General features: G+C 42.2%; 1 protein-coding gene across 2 annotated transcripts in view; it reads right to left on the reverse strand.

Annotated features, from left to right (window-relative positions):
• Positions 1-781: 781 nt before the first annotated feature.
• Positions 782-20,449, reverse strand: part of AGK (acylglycerol kinase) — a 39,972-nt gene continuing 20,304 nt past the window's right edge. Inside the window, exons 7-15 of one of the 2 annotated variants that reach the window (XM_062010816.1) lie at positions 20,071-20,165; positions 17,897-17,966; positions 17,043-17,122; positions 14,890-14,947; positions 12,342-12,486; positions 10,923-11,020; positions 8,300-8,370; positions 2,961-3,045; positions 782-1,258 (exon numbers count right to left, since the gene is read on the reverse strand). In XM_062010816.1, coding sequence (XP_061866800.1) covers positions 1,121-1,258; positions 2,961-3,045; positions 8,300-8,370; positions 10,923-11,020; positions 12,342-12,486; positions 14,890-14,947; positions 17,043-17,122; positions 17,897-17,966; positions 20,071-20,165 — 840 coding nt within the window. In that variant the 3' untranslated portion in view covers positions 782-1,120. Of the gene's footprint in view, positions 1,259-2,960; positions 3,046-8,299; positions 8,371-10,911; positions 11,021-12,341; positions 12,487-14,889; positions 14,948-17,042; positions 17,123-17,896; positions 17,967-20,070; positions 20,166-20,449 lie in introns of those variants that run through there. The other variant, XM_062010827.1, reaches the window with a different exon arrangement.

The following is a 20,449-nucleotide window of genomic DNA, read 5'->3' on the forward strand; positions in this document are numbered from 1 at the left end:
ACAGACAACAATCACATCAGAAAAATCAAGATCCATTTTTTTTCTGCCAGTAAGCAAGGCAGAGGCATATGCACTCATCATAAGAAGGGCAACAGATAGTACTGACTTGGGCAAGGTTACTTGCAGCAATTAAAGAAGAGCTATAAACAAAAGGCTCTGAAAAGCAACAAAACTAATTATAGGGCTGAGGCTCAAGGGGAGGGAGGTTGTGTAAGGAGTGGTGAGCACTGTTTAGGTTAAAGAAGAGCAACCAGACACAATGAATAATAAAAGGTATTTGGATGCCCTTATTTGTGTTTTACTACTATGGGAATAGAGTACTTTATATATATATATACATAAAGAAACAAGACTCCTTTGGCTTGTTAGTCTTTCCACGTGTACTTCACACAGTTTCGGATCAATGATGACATTTTCCAATTTGCTTCTATGTAATATACTTAAATTTGATCAAAGGAAGCTATTTCTAGTATATTACCTGGAGCTCTGCGCTGTTGAATCTGTTAAGATGAAAAAAAAAAAACCAACATAAATATCCTGATACTCACAGGGAATTTTTTAATCTTCCTCTGAAGCTTTGTATCGCTGATATCCAATTTATTCTGTGACAGGCTAAACAACCTGTTTTAATGTGGCAATTCCAACATTCCATAGACTCATGTCCTGGTTTTGTCTGGGGTGGAGTTAATTTTCTTCCTAGTAGCTGGGACAGTTTCCAAGAACCCAAGATTTGCAAGATTATGCATAGTCAAAGTAGACCCAAACTCTTAAAACACAAGGATGAGTGTGCTCTCATTTTACTTTAATATACAATTGCAGTAAAGCAGTAGCATCTGGCACACAGCACTCAGCCGTGAATGGAACACTGATGACTTCTTAGGAGGAAAAAATACCCCAAGATGCCATCAAGTCAGCATGCATTTCTCAGAATTTTCATTTGCATTTTTAACCCCTTTGAGATTAGACAAATCAGCCACGTCCCATGAAGTACCCTGTGCATAAAAACAGCCACAAGGTTTATTAGTCTGGTGGGGGTTAATCCAATTGGTGAGGTCTCACGCGTCTCGCAGGGATCCCGTTAAGACTGGTAAACAAACACTGGCCCCTTGGACCCCAGTTCTCATTGTACTGCTGCATGGAGCATCTGCTCTCTCACTCTGGGATCACAGAAGAAGCGGAGTTTCCGGGGTAACAGCTTCACCTCCACAGGCATAGCTTCATATTCTTCGTTGTCAATGCCAAAGGATCCCTCCGTGCCCTGCGTACAGGTAACAGTACTCATCAGGGTTAAATATCAGCTTCTTTTGGCAACACTGCAATACTGACACCTGCTTTTACCAACAAACTACAGTTCAATACTTAGCTGATTCTTAACCAAGATGACCCCCTCTCCCTATGCTTTCCAGCCCATTTAGTTTCACCACCACAGTGAGAGCCACCCTTCACTGCACAGAATGTACCCAGAGTCTGTTGCATGTTACATCACTTAGTTGCTAATTGGTGATAATTAAATGTTAGGCAGCTTTAATGACCCACATTGTTTATACTGAAGGGTTCTTTGCTATTGGAACTACAATTATGTGCACTTAGACCTTGGTTTGCCAGTGGTGACACAAGCTAATATGCAGAAGTGCCTGTTAAATAACTCCTATTAAACCCAAGTTACAAACACCTCTTGGTATTGTTTTACTGTATTGAGCTGAAATGTGAGATGCAAAGTAACTCAGGGTCTGGAATTACCCAGTGGTAGAATTTTCTTAAGCATTTTCTTTAACGTTGGTAAAGTCAGCAATGATTAAAACCATTCATCAAAATGGCAGCCTGACATTACCTAAACAGATTTGGTGACTGCTTTGCACGCACTTGACTCAGGGTAGGGCTGTGTCACGTGAACACTCAAAGTAGCTCCAAGTGAACCCGTACGCCAGAACAGCGCAGATGAGAGAAAGGAGCGTAGGTTCTGGAAGTCAGAGGTACAGCAGGCCACCTGGATCAATACATCCTGCTCCTCTGCGAAGCTGCTGAGACTCATCTGAGCTGCTTCCAGTTCCTTCATCAGAGCTAGGTCGTGGAGTCAAACAGCAGCGCTTTGTGCCGCACTCTGAAGACGTTGGCAGCAGCTGCAGTACAAACAGCTCATTTTATACCACAGCCCTGACTTACGGCTCAGCTGTACCCAGCCCAGCACTCCAGAGTATTCCTTCAGAGTGATAGAATCTCCATGATCAGAGCTTGCTGTGAATATTAGGGCAATGGCTAACCATGACATCCTAACTAACTCACCAGGTTTCACTTGGTAGTGACAGATTTTTTCACCTTTCAGTACATTTTACTCTTCCTTAACATGGAATTATTTTGCCAAATGGTAGATGACTTGAAGATGAAAATTATGTATGAGATTGGTTTCACATCCTTGTAGAAACAAGGAACCACCCTCCCCAAGGCCACAATAACAGTCTCTTCTTTCTAAGAGGCAAGAAAAAACTAATCTAAATGACACAGGCAGACACGGTTTTGGCTTCTTTTTCTACTTCATCTATGCAAAAGTTTTGAGACACTTCCCTGTAGTGATCTAAGTTCCACTGCCTTGTCTCATCCTCCTTGGTCTCCATAAAGCTTCTAATACCTATCTCTTCTTCTCTACAGCACAACTCCTAGGGTAAAAAAAGTCTCCTACACTAAGAAGAAGGTGTGCATTGGCAGCTAAGTAGGAGTCACTTCACAACCACCACCACTATTATATATATGTATAAAAGGTCTGCCACTATTTACTTGCAGAATCAAACTCCAGTTTTGGTTTACAGACAACTTGGCAAATCCCAGTATGCATCTCCTGGACAGTGACTTGGTCACCTCACTGAGGAGCTGAATGGCTTGCTGGCAGTGTAATCAACCCCCTAGATTTGGAGTAGGGATTCCATAATGTGTAGCAGTGTCTTCCAGCTCCCTCAGCTTCTCACCTCTGGAAGTTGCAAGATGCATCTGCTGGCTTGGATACACTGACTCCCTTCAGGGCACATATGTGGATCACGCATCTTCTGACTTCTGTTCAAACCAAAAGAGAAGAGAGGTAAGATAAGGTATGGCAAGCTAAAAGATAAGGTAAGAAGATGCTTCTCTAAGAAACAGCCATCTTTAGGGATGCCATGTCATCATGGCTTGGCAAATCACTATGCATTTGGTAAAATTAGATGTTATGTATATATACACAAGTATTTGTGGGTTTAGCTGCAAGAAAGTAAAATAGACATGAGCTCTTCTGCTGGAGTCAGCATGTACCAGTATGCACTGACAGCCTCCAACCATCTTCTGCTCTGAGGCTCACTGAATAAATTTGAATGTGCAGTTCTGTATATTTGAACATATTTTGTGCTCCTCACTTTCATGCTGAACTGTACAGTTCCTGCAATGACTACCATCTCCTCCACGTACCCACAATCTAAACAACTCTAGCATAACCCATGACAGAGTTATAGTTATATTGAACCACTAAATTATAATCTAAAAAACCTTCAAAAACCAACCAGACAAAAAGTCCCTCATCTTCTCACATCAATACCCTTCAGCAGGACATTTCTTACCACCTGCTTTAACATCATTCTTGTGAAGAAACTCCCAGAATACCATCATTTTATCAATTCCGAATAATATATCCCTTTTTTTGTCAGTTAACTCTCTCTCTTCTGGTGTCTCTGAGATTCTTATTTACACACTGTATTTGCAGAAGTGCTACTTTCCTACTTCTGTGGATGTCAAATCAGAGCATGTAGAAGGCAGCTGCCTGTCTTAGAAAGCTGGTGGTGCCACTTGGTCTTTTTCAAGACTTAGGTTGCTGTAATGTCACTGGGTCAGCTGTTAAAAGAAAAGGACATTGCAATTCCTTTTCCCAAGGTGTGCTGCTGCAGAATATGTACAAACTTACTGGCACTCTGACTGGAAACAGGCTTAACCTCTTGACTAAGCATTGACAAAGGATACACTGCACCCCCGGCAGTAACCCTGTAGTTTGGGCCTGTCTCCAGGTAGACAGCTACACACAAAATAGCAAAAGGGCCAGCAGAGAGTTACAGTGTTAACCTATCACAGCTCTCATGCACAGCAGAATTATCACAGAAATTATCACCCTATACACCAAGCTGTCTATGCCCTGAGGAATGCAAGCACCTCTTGCATTGAGACAGAAAGTCTGAGAGAAAGAACATCAGAAGAGAGGGTGAAAAACTGGTTAGATGGTTGAGTCCAGAGTTGTTGTCAGTGGAGTAGAATTGATTTGGTGACTAGTAACGAGTGGTGTCCCCCAGGGTTCAGTACTGGGGCCACTCCTGTTTAACATCTTTATTAATGATCTGGATGAGGGGATAGAGTGCACCCTTAGTAAGTTTGCAGATGGCAGACACCAGGCTGGGTGGAAGCGTCGATCTGCTTGAGGGCAGGGAAACTCTTTTAGAGAGATCTAGATAGGCTGGATAGCTGGGCCAATGCCAATGCCATGAGTTTCATTAAGGCCAAGTTCTAGGTCCTGCACTTGGGCCACAACAACCCCCAGCAGTGCTACAGGCTTGGGGAGGAGTGGCTGGAAAGCTGCCAGGCAGAGAGGGACCTGGGAGTGTTGATTGACAGCCATCTGAACATGAGCCTGCAGTGTGCTCAGGTGGCCAAGAAGGCCAATGACATCTGGCCTGTATCAGGAACAGTGTTGTCAGCAGGAGTAGGGAGCTGATTGTTCTCCTGTACTCGGCTTTGCTGAGGCTGCACCACATGCAAAACTGTGTCCAGTTTTGGGTCCCTCTCTACAAGAAGGACATAGAGGTGCTGGAGAGGATCCAGAGGAGGGCTACCAAGCTAGTAAAGGATTTGGAGCACATTTCATATGAGGAACAGTTGAGCGATCTGGGGCTGTTTAGAGTGGAGAAAAGAAGCATCAGAGGAGACCTTATTGCTCTCTGCAGCTACCTGAAAGGAAGTTATAGCAACGTGGGGGTCGGTGTGTTCTCCCTAGTGACAAGCGACAGAACAAGAGGAAATGGCCTCAAGTTGTACCAGGGGAGGTTCAGGCTGGATATGAGGAGTAATTTCTTTCCTGAAAGGGTTGTCAGGTGTTGGAACAGGCTGCCCAGGGAAGTGCTGGAGTCACTGTCCCTGGAGGTGTTTAAGAGATGGGTGGATGTTGCACTTAGGGAAATGGTCTAATGGTTGACAGGGCTGGGACAAAGGCTGGACTCGATGATCTTAAAGGTGACTTCCAGATAAAACCATTCTATGATTCTATACTAATTTTCCAAAGGAAGAAAAACTATGATACCAAAAGGAAAGGTCAGGGAAGGACAGATGCAATATTAACTGTGGAAAGGTTGTTTTATTCAAATATATATATACTAAAAGATTAATGAGAGAATGTGAGGGAATTAAACATCCTCCCAGCAATATAAATTATAAATCATTGATGGCATGCAATACTGTCAGTTTATACACTGCTGTACAAACAAGCAGCAAGATGCTCTGTTTAAAGTTTAACCTGATCAAAGTTTAACATATGAGGTCCTAGACATTGAGCAAGTAGATTTTTTTTTGGTCCACAATGGGATATGAGGTTCTGTTAGACGCAATTATGGGGTCAAAGTAAGCTCAAAAAAGAGAAGACATGGATCAGTCAAGAGAAGGCTGGTAGAAGCAAAAGGACACAAAGCCAGTTGCAGTGGTTGTCTGTCTAGTGACCCAGTGTAAAAGGATCAGAAATCATTTCCATTTGATTCCACTCCTTACTCAAGGCAAGACAGCCGAGTGAAACAGGAGCAAGACCAAAGCTTTACAGCAACAGTTTCAATTGATTGTTTGATCCCACTCCATATGCTAAACCTCAAAAATACAGGCAAAGAGAACCACAACACCTACTGCAGATAACACAGATAACTGTAACCTAGTTTTTGTCTCCAGAAGCAGCTAAATTAAATGATTCAGAACAAGAATCTCTAACAAAAAGAAATCCCAGAATTTTCTGCACCACAGCTGGTAAGTGTATTCACACCCTGAGTGACAGCTCTCCATACTCTCACACACAGAATCTAAGCTGGCTACCACGATGTGGATCTACTTTCCATCCTCTCTTTTCTTCCTTCCAGCACTTGTTAGCAAGCACTATGGTGTAACCATCCATTCTTCCCCTCACCTTATCTTATACATCAGCTCTACCTCTGCTGCAGATGCTCTTGTTCACACAAATATGATACACAGATGGGAGATTTTATACCCCTGGGATGACCTACGCTTGCCTTTGAAATCCAACAGCAGCTGCCCTCCAGCACTCTGACCCACTCCCACACCCCCCCCCACCCTCCTGCCTGAGCCTGAGTGGGAGCTTCTCGCTGCATCTGGGGTTTCCTCTGGGGCACCCCTCAGTTCTGATTAGCTTGTGTCAGTGCCCTCTTTAGTAAAAAGAACAAACCTTCATATCTGCACTGATAAGGTATTTTTCCTATAATTTTTTTCAAGCCTTAAATTCTGGTGGAGTTTAAAACTGTGCATTAAAAAGGAAAAAAAAAGACAAGAAGAGAAAGAAAAAGAAAGAGGTTCTTCACACATTTCTAAAGACAAATTCTATTGGTGCTAGGCAACAGGGAGCCTCCAGTTAGTGGGCTTGATTCAAACCTAGCTGCTCAAGGGCACTGTGCACTGGAGAGCTGCTCTCAAGACCCTGATTTTGACTTTTAAAACAGGGCACATTTTTTCTGCTCAGACTCCTCTCTGTAGGACTAACCAGTCCTTCCCACTGCTCCCCCACCCCCCACACCCCTCTGTCTCTTTCTTTGTTACTTACAGACTTTTGGGCACTATTTAATCAAAAGAGCTTCTTCCTTTGAACTTTGCTTGAACAGCAGCTCAAAGCTTTTGGTGCTGTCTCTAATTAGCTCTAGCCAACAGGGCACATTAAGTCTCATCAGCGGCTTTTTCTGCATGACAGTGTAATTGCAGTCAGAAAATGTGACGTACAACTGCATGAAGCATGTCCAGTCCACATGGGAGATAACTCCTTACAGTAGGTACACCTTTGAATAGTTCTCCCTTGAATCATGCAAATTCATTATCTTTTCTGCTAGCAAAGTGTGCAAGAACCCAATGTAGCACCTCCTTTATCACCCTCCTGTAAGAGGCCAAATTCCTCTTGCTGCTAATGGGAAAATCTCCTCCTCTTTGCTTTCTGTAGCCTTCAAAGCAAAGATTTCAGTCCTAAGCAACCTGTAGTCCACATGGTAATTTAAAAGAAGTTGCAGGTAGCTAACCTGCAAGCATGGATCAGAAGATTCTATATGCACTGAAGCTCGTAGGATGTTCAAATAAGGGATCTGCTGCTGCTATTACTATTGTAAACAAGACATACATGCAGGAATCATTAGAGTGATTGACGATAAGCAAGCAAAACTGTGCTGAAATCTTTCCATTGATTTCACTAGAGGGAGCTCTAAGACTAGAAAACAGAATGAGGAAATCGGGTAACATGCCTCAAAGGACTCTTGTATTTACTAGGAAATGCTGCAGCTGCTAAAAACCGCACTGAAGATGCAGTGTATTTGCTAGTGGGATTCTATGCAGAAGCTGCAAAAAGCAGCTGAGATTCGTGTCTGATGAGATCAGAAGGAACAAGTGCACTACAAGACAACATTCTAAGCATAAAGGAAGCAATAAGCTTTCCTCTTTTTCTCTACATGACACTCGCATCTGCAGCCTTCTTACTCCACATACAAGTAGCAGTAACACATTTCCTTAAAGCCCCTGTTTAAAATCACAGGTTCCAAAAGTTCTTTCAGCTCAGACCTAATTTCTCACAAGAGAGTCAAGGGTGAACTTCACTTAGAAGCAGAGCCTGTCTTAATCAGAGTTCAAAAATTCCAAGTATCACTCGTACAAACACATCAGCTCTGTGACTTGGCTCTCAATCTACTGAGTAGCAAGGGCTGTTATGTTCTGGGGATGAGTCTGTATAGCTGTGTATAGAACTCGCTTATGACAGTATTATCCAAGAAGCACCCCATCAACAGCAATGAGAAAAAGACGAAAGGTGTATCAAACTCAGAAGCTAGGAAGAACTCCTGGTAGACTGCTCTGCTGTTTCCAGAAAGAGAAAGTTAGTAAGAATTCTAAAGAACAAAATCAGTAATCCCCACGAAGTCTTACTGACTGATGTCCTTTGCAGTCCTCTGCTTCTGACTTCTGCAGCACAAGATCAGAGAGAAGCAGCACGCTTCACAGAGCGAGCGTTCCAACTCACAGGGAGATTCTGTCATCACAGGCTTTCTGTACTCACCCTCTGTTTACAAACTGTCCTTTGCTGACAGCATCTGCTTCAATGCAAACATCCATGAAGTCTTCAGTGCGCTGTGCAAAAAGAGATTCGGAAATGAAGCAGTTAGCTCTTCAAATTGCCCCTCCCGTGACACTGCAAGAGGGTCACAAAAAGCCCAGCCCTTTGTCCCACACCAAAGGAGGCAGAAGATGCATTTCATGCTTTTTTCCACTCTCCACTCCAAATTTGGATTGTAAATTATAGATAGTAATTTCTCACTGATGACGATTCCACAACAAATACCACAATAAGTGAAATGATTCACGTTTGGCTTCTTTTTACGTCATACACTTAGTAAAGACAGTAGTAGCAAGTTATTTGGGTTTACTTCTGTTCACAAAGATTTCAGAGAATCATAGAACTGTTTTGGTTGGAAAAGACCTTTAAGATCAGGTCCAACCACCAACCTGACACTGCCAAGCCCATCACTAAACTAAACCATGTCCCTCAGTACCTCATCTATGTGTCTTTTAAGTATCTCCAGGGATGGTGACTCCACCACCTCCCTGGGCAGCCTGTGCCTGTGTTTAACAACCCTTTCAAGTGAAAAAGTTCTTCCTAATGTCCAACTGAAACCTCCTCTGATGCAATTAGAGACTTTCCTCTTGTCCTACCATTCATTACTTGGGAGAGGAGACCCAACCCTACCTTGCTACAACCTCCTTTCAGGTAGCTGTAGACAGTGATCAATTTCTAATCAATGGCTCTTTCATCAGTTCATTCAATAATACAACAATACCACATTTGGCCATACAAATTGGAAGTCAAACTGTACTTGATATCATTCCTTTAAATTCCTTAGTTAGCTGGTTTTCATAGCCTACCCTTACACCAAGTACACAGCAAAGCTTTTGAAAGGAAAATCATTTTGATTAAGATTAAATTATTACTTAAAAAAACCCCTATATATATATATATTTTATTTCTGTATTTTAACATTTCAGTCCTGGTAAAAGTCCTAGTGCAGATGCAATCAGAATGACAGAAGCAAAAATAAATGTATTTATTAGTACAACTTGTTTTACTTCTTTGCTGTGTCTGCAGGGGCAGGTTGGCACTGTCTGAGCTGCAGCTGTATGGCTTTATTAGCTTCTTTTCACCAGGGCAGCTTAGGCACGAATCTGAGGTGAGACAGAAAGACAGGAGTGGCTGACACACTCAGCTTTTATGCCCTGGTATTGACTTGAGAGAGCTGTTGCTCAGCTTTGATGGCTACAGGGACAATGGCTTCAAGAGAAGGAATTAAAAGAAGTTAAGGGGTGCTAACAGAAGAAAAAAAGATGCAATATCAAGATACTTCCAGCTCTGGAAACAGAAAAGTACAACTGCTCCTACACAAACAGATGTTTCTCCAGGCTAAGCAAGAGGAGACCTGAGAACCCTACATCATTTCTTTGTTCAATACCAGTACTGAAGTGAAACTTGAATACATGAAGGAGGGTAAAAAAACCACCCAAAATAAAAAAGCTGTAAGGGCTAGTCTGTGGCAATGAGATACTTTGTTTCTTGGTAGTTCTGTTTTACACCACATCAGTAACTCCAACAAGGCTCATAAACCAAAACTCCTCTGTTCAAGTGCCATCCAGAAATCACTAGAAGAACAGATCCCCAAATACTAGTCTCCATCTAGCTTCTGTCATTATTAGAATGCTAGTGGTCCAAATTATAAGCCTCTGATGAAGATGAAACTAAAATTCATGTGGTACATTTGAAGGAGAAAACAGCAAATTTTAAGACTAGATTTCTCTATTTTTTTTTTATGTGTGATCTTACAAAGAAAACATATCATGAAAAGACCCTGAATTCTGAGCAAGAAACATGTTTTCCAACATCTCCTGTTAATGTGGGTATAGTGGCCATGGTTTCCTGTAGCCATGAGGAAGATAGGGAGAGCAGCTCACGGGTACAGGATTGCTGTGTTAGCATTTGCCAGTAGAATTAAAGACTGACATCTATCCAAATTGCTTTCACAGCAATAAAATTACACCAGAAAACAGACATAAGCCAAAGACAAGTTTTAAAGCAGTGAATGAACATCACGAGCATGTCAAGAAAGTTAGGACAGGAACCATTCCCTTGGTTCTAACTCTTCCGCAACCACCCGCATTTCCTGTCCTTCAACTCAGTGTAGCCCCCCTGGCCTTTTTCCAGTCCCAGTTCTTTTTAACACTTTGCTTTGCAAGCCAAAAGAGAGAGAAAAGCTACAATTCCAGGTAGACATTCAGGCTGAGCTTCCTTTCAGTACCAGATGACAGAACTGAAGAATTCTACTACAGGTCAAGAAGAAAATGAGTGTCTATTTTGCTGCTTTGCTTTCCCCTGGGAAATCCTACAGACTGTGTTTGGCTAGTGAACCCTTCTCCAGGTTCAAATTCTTCCTGATCCCACTGAATCACGGTTTTAGATGGGTCTCCAGAGCTTTTACACTGGATCTGAAACACGTCCATTGACAGATTCAGCCACGGGCCCCTCCTTGCATGGGGTACTGAGCTTTATTTATACAGACACAAGAATGGGAGTTTAGCAAGGAAAGAGAACAGGGTGGACAGGTAACACTTAGAAGCCAATTTTACTATGGTCTTACTGTCAGATCAAGCTGCTTGTTCCGAGTTACAATAGAAAGCTCAACAGTGGATAGCTTCAGTTCTTCCCAGTCCTCCGGGGTTGCCTCCTGAGGGATTTCTGTGAATCAAGAAGAGAAGACAACGTTAAGAGGAATTTTAATTCCACAGAACATCATTTCTCTGCCACGAAGCATGAAATATCAAGGCCAGTCACAAAAATCACTCTGACCCCATGTGACCATTAGCTTTGCTTCCTTCCAACATCAAAATGTTAAAAAAAAAAATATTGTGTGGCTTGGGAGTACTGAAGGAAAGAAAAAATTGCCACCAGCATTCACAGAGCAGCAAGAGAGACTATCAGGTACACTACATGGCAGCCTTGTGAGTTACAGAATCCCAGAATGGCAGGGGTTGGAAGGGACCTTTAGAGATCATGCAGTTCAACCCCCCTGCTGAAGCAGCTTCAGCCCAATCAGGTCACTCAGTAACCTCAGGTGGGTTTGGAAACCTCCAGAGGAGGAGACCCCACACCTTCCCTGGGCATCCAATGGCTCCCTCACAGGAAAGAAGTTTTTCCTCACGTTCACATGGAACTTCCTGTGTTCCAACTTGTGTCCATTATCCCTGAGTCCTAATGCTCAGGGATTAACAGATCTCCTGGACTAATATTACCTGAAAACTTAGAAAACACATGAAACACTGCTCCAAAAAAAGAGGAATCCAATGTTCCATGTGGTACCATGTAATGTTCCATAGGAGGAAACTCCATGGTTCAGCTCTTGTATACAGGTCACTTAGTTCATGCTTCTGTCAAAATTAACTCTCTGCTAGCCAAGAAGGAACAAGAAGGACTTTGCATCACACCAGACTGCACAAAATACACACTCCCCTTCCTTCCACAACCTGCCACATATACTACCTAGCTAACAACCCATCCCAAGAGAGGCTCACAGAGCATACAGAAGAAAACTTATGGTACAGGAAGAAAAGGTACTAAGAGAAACTTAAAGCTTCTGCACAGTCAAAGTTATGTTGTTTTAAGTAACATTTGTTGCTGTGTGTCAGCAACTCCCCTCATCTTGGAAAACAAGATGCTCCTCTCTTGTCAGCTCACTAAGAAGCCAGGCTAAGGGAGGAAGATTTCAAGAAGCTGACTCATAGTCCCAAACTCCACCTGTGAAGGCTTCCACAGCAATGGCAACCAACTGTAAGCCCAGAGAACACCCTGGGTTCTTTACAAACGCACTTGTACTTCTCAGACCATAAGCACCGTTCCATTTTTGGCAGATACTACTGTAACTGTAGTGACAGTTTTAATAAATAATACAAAAATGAGAGGGCAGAAAAGCAAAGCAGAAGAAATCCCAATCAATCTCCCCTCTGATCTATTAGAGGAATAAACACTTCTTGTGAGTTTATGCCAAAAACACACACCTCACCTTTTGGAGATGACCAGTATGACCAAAGCCGTCTGAAAAGCCTCACATACAAAGGAGGTCTGGACCGTTTCTCCTCTGGCTCTTCTGGAGGTCTCTCAGTTGGACCCAGATACAGGAGAGCAGCTTGACGTCTCTGAGGCCATTCCTTGGATTTACATAGAAAAGAAAGACAGAAGATAAAGGATCTTTTGCTCATCACCTACCTTTTATTCTGTTTACTCCTTTATTCTGTTTATTCCTATAGCCTCTTAATTCTGTGTTCCCAAGTACTTATGCAGAGTCACCTAGATCCTACCGCTGCCTCACCCTACTTTATGGCTCTCCAGCCTGCAGATTCATATAGAATGAATCAGAGATGACATTTTTGCAGCTTCAAAAAAGATTACCCACAGTTCCCAAGTCCAATCCCACACAGAAGTGAGGTACTTCCCCCTCTATAAGCAGAGCATAAAGGGATATTTTCTTTGCTGCTGCTGTGTGGCAGGGTGACACAGCTGCTTCTGGCTGAAGGGAACAACCAAAACCCAAAACCAGCAAGGTCAACGGTGATGTTTGAAAGCACAATCAGTTTCTGCACAGCACAAAGACAACCTCAAAGACCAACTGCACAGTGGGAGGTCTAGTGCAAACAGACAAAGACTACAGTGTTGTGTGCTGCCAAGGGGCATTGAAACCTGGCAGGCCTTTGTTCTCCAACAACTCAAACAATCAAAATCTGACCTTATAGCCAGGTGTTTATAGACAATAACATAACAGGTCTTAAGGCAAACTGGGTGAGCTTTGCAAAGTGTCTGAGCAGTCAAAAAGAAAAACAACAAGCAAAGCAACACATGGTGATATTTCAGATTCCAGTGCCAGAAACTGATGGGCTCCAGAAGAACCTTAGCTCCTGAAATACTTCCAGGTGATGACAAAGCATTTCCTCTCATTTTGTTTTAAAAATAATGTCTGAAATGCTCAAAACATACGACTTAGGGACAGAACAACATGAGTGGTTTTTAACAGGATATACTAAACCAACCCAGCCAAGAGTCCACACATACTCAATACCATAATTTTTCTATGCACAACACTTCAGAAATAGTTTTGGATCATATAGCACAGATTGTTAAGCTAATTCACCTCACATCTCAGAGCAAGGAAAGACTCCACTATCATACTTACACAATGAACAGGACAAACAGAGGCTGTAGGATGATACACGAACTGTAAGTATTAATGATTAAAGGGAAAAGCAGCAATGCTGTGATAATTTAAGCTTGTACACTTTAGAAGGGATAATAACACTCATAACAATGCCCCTGCCAATATCAGAGGCAAGCTCTTTCCCCTTACACTGCTTTCAGCTACAGGTCATCCCGTTAGAAAGGACAGCTACTGCAAAACCAGAAAAGATGAAGTACACAGCAGCAAGGACAAGTCAGGAAGGGATTAAGCTCAACAGGCGGGAGTATCATAGAATCATAGAATAGTGGGGGTTGGAAGAGACCTTCAGAGATCATCGAGTCCAAGCCCCCTGCAGAAGCAGGTTCACTTAGATCAGGTCACATAGGAACATGTCCAGGTGGGTCTTGAAGACCTCCAAGGAAGGAGACTCCACAACCCCTCTGGGCAGCCTGTGCCAGGGCTCCCTCACCCTAACAGTGAAATAGTTTTTTCTTATATTTAAGTAATTTCTTATGCTATCATTTTCCTAATTTCTATAAGAGGCACATAAAGCAATGAATACTGCAGTTAGGAGAGAGTAGGTAGAAACTTTTCTATATACAATGAATAGCTCACCAGTGAAATCTACTATCACTGCCACTAGCTGAGGCTAAGGACTCAACAGAACTGAGAAAGGGGGGAAATAACAATAACAGAAGTCTTTCATAGACACATACAATTTAACTCCCTTTTACAGGAGCTTCCTGTAGAGGAAGCATTGACACTATCACAGACAGCAGGGCTGGACTGCACAATCTGATCTACCTTACCAGTTCCTGGGTATTTCCACAGCCTTTCATGAGGCTCCTTATATGTACAGAGAACAGGAAAAGCATGTGCATGAGAATGCCTGGCCTTTCAGGCAGGTGAAATTCTAATCTTTCCAGGATCAATTTTAAGCAACAGAGAAGTTTAAGGTGAAATACAAGCTATTAATCTTCATGTCCATTTTACTACACACGGAAGTCTGATTACCAATGTGCATGAGCAGTCTAATTATAGACATTTCTGTCAGATAAATAAATCAGAATGAAATGTTATCTTAGAAAAATTGTTGAGAAAAGGTGGCAGAGTATTTTGATGGTTACTGGCTCCCCCTGGTGATCTTGCAGAAGCAGATCCTCAGTAAAGAACTTCAAGTTTTTTAAGTATTCCTCCTCCTCTTCATCTTTTCAGAAGTTAAGTCTATTAACTGAAAGGTTTTTTAAACGAGTCCAGTTTCATTCCCATTTTATGTTGTTACCAGAATCCCCCACAAAAACTTGCAGATAAACTATACAGCCTACAGTCAGCCTTTTCATTTCCCAGCTATGAAAGCCCTTTCTTCACAATCACTTTTTACCTTAAATGTACTGAAAAAATGAGCTGCTTTCGTTTTCAGAGGCCCAAGGTACCAGTACCTGAAAAAGAACAAACAGAACTTTTAAAATAGCAAGGGAAAAGGAGAAATCTTGCCTGAAGTCAGAGCACACAGACATGTTTGCCACTCAAGTTTGCGCCCCCCTACAACCTTTAGCTTTGTGATACTTAAGAGTTTCTAAACACCACCAGCAGCTTAACAGCAACATCCCTCTCCTGAGTTACAGATCTAAACGTGCAGTATACAATCTTCACTGCAGGCAGTGTGACATCTCAGTAGCAGGATTTTTACCTAGTTATGTGACACAACCGGGAATGATTTAGAGGTCCACGGTCTAACAGCTGGTGGGACACATCTCCACAATATGCAATAAAGAATGAGGTTGGAGGAAACAAACAAACAAACAAACAACAATCAACGGCTTCAGTGACAAAAGAACAGAGCCAGCAAAACATTCATTTGCCCCAAAGGACTCTCAGATCAAAATCAGCGCTTTACAAAACAAAACTCCTGCCAGCCACACAGCACTGCACAGAATCTGAAGTTGTGACTATATTTAGGGATACACTGGCATACATTTTGATTATTGTTTTCCACCAAACAAGGTCAACAAATCCCATTAAACACCATCAGCTCAAGAGTACTGCAGCTCTAAGTCTGTCATTAACTACTAAGGTGTGTAACTGTCACATTGCTCCCATCAAGCCGTGAAATTGTCTGTACAAAGGTAAAACCTAAAAAACATCAACTAGCACCACGTCTCCAAGAGAGAGCTCAGCAGAGTGACAAGGGACAATCAGACAATGTCTGAAACTGTGGCTTACGGCTTAACACCCTTTATAGTAGCTGTCTTTTTTTCAGTACAAGATCAGTTGTAGTGGAATATACCAAACGTTAACTTGGCCCAATAACCCACGTCTTATGTGGACCAACAGCAGATGAAATGAAGAAGTATACAAACAGGAGGAGCCCACACGGTTCTTGTCCCAAGCACATTCTGAGCACCCATTCATTTGTGGCTCAAGTGCTTTCCAAGCTGTGCCCTTTTTCTGTGCATTCAAAAGCACTCACAGAAGAGAATGAAGCTTGAGGATGTTCATGTTGTCCCATGTACAAAGAGTGCTATCATGCTTCCAGCACTGAGTCCAAGAGATTTATGAAAGGGAACTGCTGCAGGAAAAGGTGTGAAGGCTGACACTAGGCAAAAACCAGAATATAGGCAGGAAACCTAGCAAGAGTACAGAGGGAAGAGAAATTCACTTCCTTCATCTCGGCACTGCAATTAGCAGGAGAGCCTGCAGCATAGCCAAGTCAGCACCTACACATGCTACTGAGAATGTCCCTTGCTTCCCAGGGACAAACACCCTGACTCTTAACTGAAGTTGCCCCATCCCACATCACCTCTCAAATCCACTCAAAACATTTGCCAGACGGGCTCCAGAGGTCTGCCACGTGTTGCAGCCTGACAAAGACAGCTCATTCCCAAAGTGTTGGGTATTTCCTTACAGCTGCTCAGCAGAGGCGCGTGCTGTAATCCCTCCATCACAGTTTGAGATGTGAACTGCCTTGGCCCTGCTGCTCTTTCCCCAGATAATGCCAGTCATTTGATGCACAGACAGCGGCACATTAAATGCCCATTTGGAGAAAGCCCAACAATTATTAGTTTAGCATTCAGAGAACAGTCATCAGACAGCACGGTCCATGCCATTTCTGGCAGGAACTGAAGGGCATTTCTACTGCATCTGATGTCTCTTGTTGGAATTGAGTTACAGAGTCTCGGTGTGTCTTTTCATTGGCAGCTGATGAAAAACAATGGCCAATTACTTTGTTTAGACTTTACTCAAGGGAGAGCTTTTCCCACTGATAGAATCTGAATAAAGTTCCAAAAGCGGGCATCACAGGATATTAGAAAGTAAGGACCTAAAAGAACACGTCAGCACTGAGTGTTTATTTCAAATTACAACGGTGCTGAAATGTCTGACACTCTCATGTGTGTGAGACTTAACGTGAGTGGGTGCCTCTGCCTGTCAAATGCCTACACTCAAAATAAGAGATTTCTTTATGAGAGAGGTGTACATCTCTTTAGGCAACAGATGCTAAAAATGGTCTAGTTTCAAAATCCAGTATTTTCTTACTTGCTAACTTTAACTCCCGCATCTCTGTAAGATCCCCATCTTAAACCAGTCATTGCAAACACAGGCTGTTCCTTTTCTCCCTGTAAAGAAAAAGAAAACACTGCAACATTGCTTTCTCTTGTTTCCAACTTTGTTTTTGGCAGATAGAAAAATATTATTTCTGTATAAAAACTGACTTCTGATTACTCTGCAAAGTGCAATTTCACAGAAGAGGTACGATAAACAGCTAACAGCAATAAAGCTAAGCACAAGTTAAGCGTTATACATTCCATCTGCTCCCAGAGAGGAATATAAGAGGTGACGTTTTAAAGAGGGCAATTGAGTTTGACTGCACACCCAGCAACAGTCACTTCATTTTGTGGATATCTTCAGTCAAAAGCAAAGAGCTCTGCACAGTGACACTGACTTCTTGCTGCAGAAACGTCCACTCTACAACATAAGGCAAAAATAACACTCAAATCCCACACTGGGCATAGTCAAAGGCCCTCCCATTTCCCATTTTGGGGAAGAAAGCTATTATCTCCACAATACATATGAATGCAGTAAGTCAGCTCAGATAGCTATTGTTATCTCTCACCATTTCTTCAGAAATGTCAGTAAGTTTTGTATTCAGCAATACTCTTGGAACCTCTAAAAAAAGAGACTTCAGGCATTCCAAGGTTTTTTTTCCCTCCAGTTTAGACTATGTGATGTCATCATACAGTGGAGAGATGACTGCCACCAGCTGCTGACACAATAAACCAAAATTCCTGACAGCACAGCACAGAGGGAAAGCAGTCTGTGTAGTAAACAGAACAACATGAGAATAGGAAAGTTTTAGGAATGTTGGGTGCCAAATAAGCAGATGCTTTTACCTTGATCTGCAAGACATCGAGTGGAACTGTCTCGCCCTTCAAAATGGCCAATGTAGCGTTAGTGATATGTCTGCAAAACAAACAGGAAAGAAGTAAAGGAACAAACAGGAAGGAAGGAAACCAGTAAGCTTTGATTTTAAACCCTTTTTCAGCAAACCCATGCACAAGTCTAGGTGGGGCTTTTTTGCAGGAAATACACCAACCATGGGGAAAGAACTCTGACAAAGTGCTTGAAATCTGAAAGTAAACTTCGTGGCTGCAACACACGACAAAGCTTGTGTCCTAATACCCAGCAGAAGACCTGAAAAGCAAAATGAAGTTCTCAGCCTAAGCTTTTCAGAGATTCCTCATTCTTCAGTTCATCTGACAGATCCCATATCAACTCTATTACTTGCTGTTTTGGATACTTCACACACTAAGGACACAAATCATGGTTTTATTTTACCGGTAGCAAGTGTAAGAACCTGGGAGAGAAGAGCATGGTCGTAAGACTGGTCTCCATCGATATGAGACTCAGTTCAGTGCCAGGGACTGAATTGCCTTAGTATGTTAATTTATTTTGAAGTTTATAATCAACATAAATCTGCCTATCAGCAGTGCTCATCTGGTTTTAGTCTCCATTAAGTTGCGGGCAGTAGCTAAGGCATTTTCGCATTTCAAGTCATAAAACGAGCCACTAAAGATTTTGTAACCAAAATGTTCAAGTTCTTAAAAAAGTCCATGTTCAGACTCTGAAGCATCTATTTCATTAAAATTCCTTCCTTGTTTTCAAAGTCGGGTATAACTTAAATTCCACATCGCGTACATTTCCAGCGTCTCAGCTGGACAGGGAAAAAAACCCAAACAAAATCAAATACAGTTTTCAGACCCAGCTCAATATTCATGTGAGCCAGCAGGAGAAATTGCCTTTGGGTTCATCAGAAATAGCAAATTGAGACAGAGAAGGAAGCTCCTCTTCCCTCAGCCTTTCTTTTCTCCTAACTCTTATCTTTCTGTAAGACCACTACAATTCCCACACTCCTAACGTAAGATAGTGATGAAGGAATCAAAGCCCAAATACTTCTTTTTAAAATACCACTTCTGTACTTCCTAAGTCAGCTTCTGTTACTGGTGTGGGTTGTTAAGCAGTTTATTGACCAAATTCCTTTCAACTTCACCAATATGCTGCAGTCTCACCTCCACAGCTCATTACCTTGGGACACGAAGATCATTCATTTCAAACAACTTCTTTAGAATCCAAACATAAATTATTATTTTAATCTTAGCTGCTGATTACAGCCTTGTCCATCTTGCTGAGCTTCAAAGCACTCTGGTAGTTTTAATGAAGGATGTCGTGCCAGTTGGCTCGTGGGTTTTACGTATGATAGATATCGGCAAGGGTTGCGCAAAGCAGAATGTTAATGAATTACCGGGAGAACCAGAGTGAACAGATTTCAGGAGCAGGGAGAAATATATGCGTTAGTATGAGAGGAATCAAAAAAAATGGAAAAGAAATGAAGCATGGGGAAAAGACAGATTAGTCAACCAGCCTTTTCACTTTAGAAGTGGACAAAACTATTTTACAACAAACTGAAATTCAGGCAACAGATACTGTCAGACTGGATCGTATCCAGGATGCTGATAAGATTCAGGTTGTTGGGGAGTTGGCAGCATCAGTCCCATCACAGGACGGGCAAGAAACACTGCAAAAGTCAGTAACAGGATCTAACCTTTTCCCTAGGGATATGTTTTTTCAGGGCTTACTTTGTAGGTGCTAACCAGGTCACACGCAGACTGGTTTCCAGAATTCTTAAACTGGAGAAGGGATGGAAAGAGGGCTTCTTAGTTTACGATATTAAATCCTTGTCATATCCTTTCTGAATATTCCTAAGAGGCTTGATCCTTTTAACGCTTTTCTTTTTTTGAAAACTCTGAACATCGCATGATCACAGAGAAATTAGCCACAGCAAACGATTTCATGTTCTAATAACACATACGTTTCCTTCTTTTAATTTTTAGTCATTTGGAAGGCATTAACTCTGGCAAGTCCAGGGGATAATCAGGCTCTGCTCAAAGATTGCCAACCTCTATGTCTGATAGAAGAAAGAGAAAAGTATCAAGCTACCAAGAAGCAGTACTCCTTGAAAACAAACAAACAAACAAACAGCTCCCTCTCAGAAACATGTAATACTTACTGGACTTGGTTTGTGCTCTCAGGGTAGAGTGTGTGGCTCAGAGTGCAGGTCTTTCCAAGAGGTATGAATCCTATAGGAATCTTACTGAAGGCAGCCTGGACACATGAGGAGAGTAAATTAACATTTGCATCAGCTGCAGGAAGCTTCCTGTGTAGAGATCACAGCTGTGTCTGATATCACCCCTTTGGCACTAAGCAGCCAGGCACTTCCTTAAATGAAGCAGCAATACACAATGACTCAGAATGTGGCATCCCAATCTGTGAACCCACCACTGCCAACTGGGTACAAAGCAGCTCTCTGTAATCATTAAGAGCATTGTTACATGCAGGTTGGCAGCAGCATCCTAACTAATGCATGGATTCTGTCAGTAATCTGCCAT

Source organism: Colius striatus, chromosome 1 (genome assembly GCF_028858725.1).
Source record: "Colius striatus isolate bColStr4 chromosome 1, bColStr4.1.hap1, whole genome shotgun sequence".
Classification (NCBI taxonomy): domain Eukaryota; kingdom Metazoa; phylum Chordata; class Aves; order Coliiformes; family Coliidae; genus Colius; species Colius striatus.